The 2,623-nt window shown below is 55.9% G+C and overlaps 1 protein-coding gene across 4 annotated transcripts in view; it reads left to right on the plus strand.

Annotated features, from left to right (window-relative positions):
* The window catches only part of CACNA2D2 (calcium voltage-gated channel auxiliary subunit alpha2delta 2), a 143,663-nt gene that overhangs the window by 69,766 nt on the left and 71,274 nt on the right, over positions 1 to 2,623 (plus strand). For all 4 annotated transcript variants that reach the window (XM_019634334.1, XM_019634343.1, XM_019634349.1 and 1 more), the window contains exon 3: positions 2,296 to 2,412. In XM_019634334.1, coding sequence (XP_019489879.1) covers positions 2,296 to 2,412 — 117 coding nt within the window. The remainder of the gene's footprint in view (positions 1 to 2,295; positions 2,413 to 2,623) is intronic.

Raw genomic sequence — 2,623 nt, forward strand, 5'->3', positions numbered from 1 at the left:
GAGGACCATCCTCCTTCTGCCTTGGTCCTAATTGTTCAAGATGAGCTTTGGTCTTAATTATGTTTTAAATTTGCTTTTAATCAAGTTCTGGCCCTTTTCTCCTTTCCCACATTTGTTTGCAGCCTGAGTACATATGGAGGGAGGGGTAGCAGGGGTCTGGGCCCACTCCCACCCCCCACTCCATCATTCCTCTCTCCCTGGACCCCATCCAGTAATCCAATTTAAATCCTCTTGCTCTGGTCTGGAACTTTAATCTGGGGCTTGCAAAGAGGGAACTGAGCAATGCAGGACTGAAGTCCATGGGTCACCTGATCAGGGACCACCAGACAATTGTAAGTTTCTCCAAGCTGCACAGGGTGGTTTATGGGCCAAGAGTCAGGCAGGAGCGGGCCAGGTCAGAGGCTTTGCAACACAGGCAACCAGCATCCCCAGGTCTGGGAAACCTGCTGGGGCCTCAGCTTTGGAGACTTGGAGGGACCTCTCATAACTTTCTACCCAGGGAGACGGGTCCTCTGAGCCAAGACATGTGCCACTTGTTCTTACAGCAAATTGGAGGCAGAGTTGGACCCAAATCAGGACTTTCCTGTCCTCCCAGCTGGGGCCTTGACACACAGCCCCTCTCTCAGAAGGGTCATCTCTTCATGGTTGTAGATCTTCCTCCATCTATTCATCAGCATTCACTAATGGCCTACTGTGTGCAGGCCGGCACTGCGTGTGCACTCGTGGAGCTCTCGTTCTAGTCCCGGCTAGGTCTCAGTTTCCCCCTCTGTACAATGGGGACATGAGACCATCTCTGCCCCATGCTTCTGGTTTCACGGCTCCAGGAGCCATTGTTTATAAAGGCCACAGTGAAAACAGTGCCCCTGAAGGCCGTGCCACCTTCAGCACCATCCCTCGCACCTCTGCCGTGTGGCTCAGAGGAGAGGCCATGAGAGGAGGCATTGTCTTGGATAAGGTGAGGAGTGACCCCAGTGGGGGCCATTCTGGCCTCCTCTCAAGGACAAGGACAAGGGCACTGTGGCTCAGTGGGCTTAGTTCCTGGAGGATGGGAAGCCCAGGGTCAGAGCAGCCAGGCCGGAGTAGGTTCTTGAGGGGACATCAGTGGTGGCAAGAAGTCTGCTCTCAGGAGGGCCTTTCAACCCTGGACAAGCCGGAGGCAGTGGAGAGGCCTGGCTGGGCACCCAGGACCTAGAGACCTCAGCCCCTAAGCTCTTCCCTTCTTACCATGGCCACGTTCCCCATGTTCCACCTCAGGCTCTTCGCATTGTCCCCGGAGCCAGGACCTTTCCAGATGCTGTGCCTTTGTACCTTTGCCTTCACACAGTGTTTGTAACCCTGCTTGCACACTGAAGTTATCTGAGGAGCTTTTAAATCGTGATGCCCAAGCCCCACCCCAGACCAGGTACATCAGATTCTGTAGGGGTGGGNGATGGTCTTAGGCGACCCCTGTGAAAGGGTCATTCGACCCCCAAAGGGGTCGCGACCCACAGGTTGAGAACCGCTGGTCTAGAGGCCCTGACCTACCACCCTACCCCCAACATGCAGGCAGGTGCACAGATGATGTGTGTTGAGCCCTAACACACACTCACACACGCAGTTGCAGACTATCAGAGTTACACCCCCACGTACGCATACGCACAGTCCCGCCCCAGAAGGAGGAGAGAGGGACGGGTTTGTTCCCCCATGTGCTGCTTCTCCCATGGTCCCTGCTCCCATAGTCTGTGCCCTGAATGACAGAGGAACCCTGAGGGCACCCAGAGCTCCCACTAGTTTCTGCAAATGCCCTGAGGCATCCTACGGATGCCTGAGCCCGTGTGGAGAGATGGCTGTGTGTGTGATGTACGTATGGGTATATAAGTGTGTGTATACACGTGGGTGTGAGAGCATCTTTGTGGTGGTGCGCATGTGTGCTTATTGGCTCCATCTCCCACCCCCAACACCCTGCCTCCTATCCAGCCCACCCTTCCCCCTCTACTGTTCTCAGCCACTCTGAGCTAGCCAGGGGCTTGCTGCGTATGGCCCCTGCAGGAGGAAGCCTGAATCCAGAGAAAGCAGGGATAACCCCATCCTACCAACCACAAGCAGTGCAAACTGTGGAGCCCATGTCTGTGTCCTTCCTCCAAGCCCATGAGAGCCCTGGACCCAACTCCCAGACCTCCATGCTCTCCCAATGGCCAAAGCCAGGGTCGAGGCGGGGTGAGGACTAGACTGGACTGTGCACGGAGGACGTGCAGGGGCAGTGACATGGAATGTGCGACCACCCTGGCCTCACCCCTGGCTTCTGCTTCCTTCCAGATCTACAAAGACAACCGGAATCTGTTTGAGGTACAGGAGAATGAGCCTCAGAAGCTGGTGGAAAAGGTGGCAGGGGACATCGAGAGCCTGCTGGACAGGAAAGTACAGGCCCTGAAGGTAGGTGCGATTGTACAGATTGAGTGAGGACCTGGCGGGGCAGCCCCACACTGTGAGGGAGATGTCCTAACACGCTGTGAATACACCGCCCTTTGGGCCCTCTGAATCCATTCAGGGCCCTCATTGGCAAGGCTGTGCCCAGGTGAACTGTGGGCAGCTGTGGCAGGAGCAGAATGGTTTTGTCTGGAGTAGGCTACATGAGGGGTGACCT

This window comes from Hipposideros armiger, unplaced genomic scaffold (assembly GCF_001890085.2).
Source record: "Hipposideros armiger isolate ML-2016 unplaced genomic scaffold, ASM189008v1 scaffold_18, whole genome shotgun sequence".
Classification (NCBI taxonomy): Eukaryota; Metazoa; Chordata; class Mammalia; order Chiroptera; family Hipposideridae; genus Hipposideros; species Hipposideros armiger.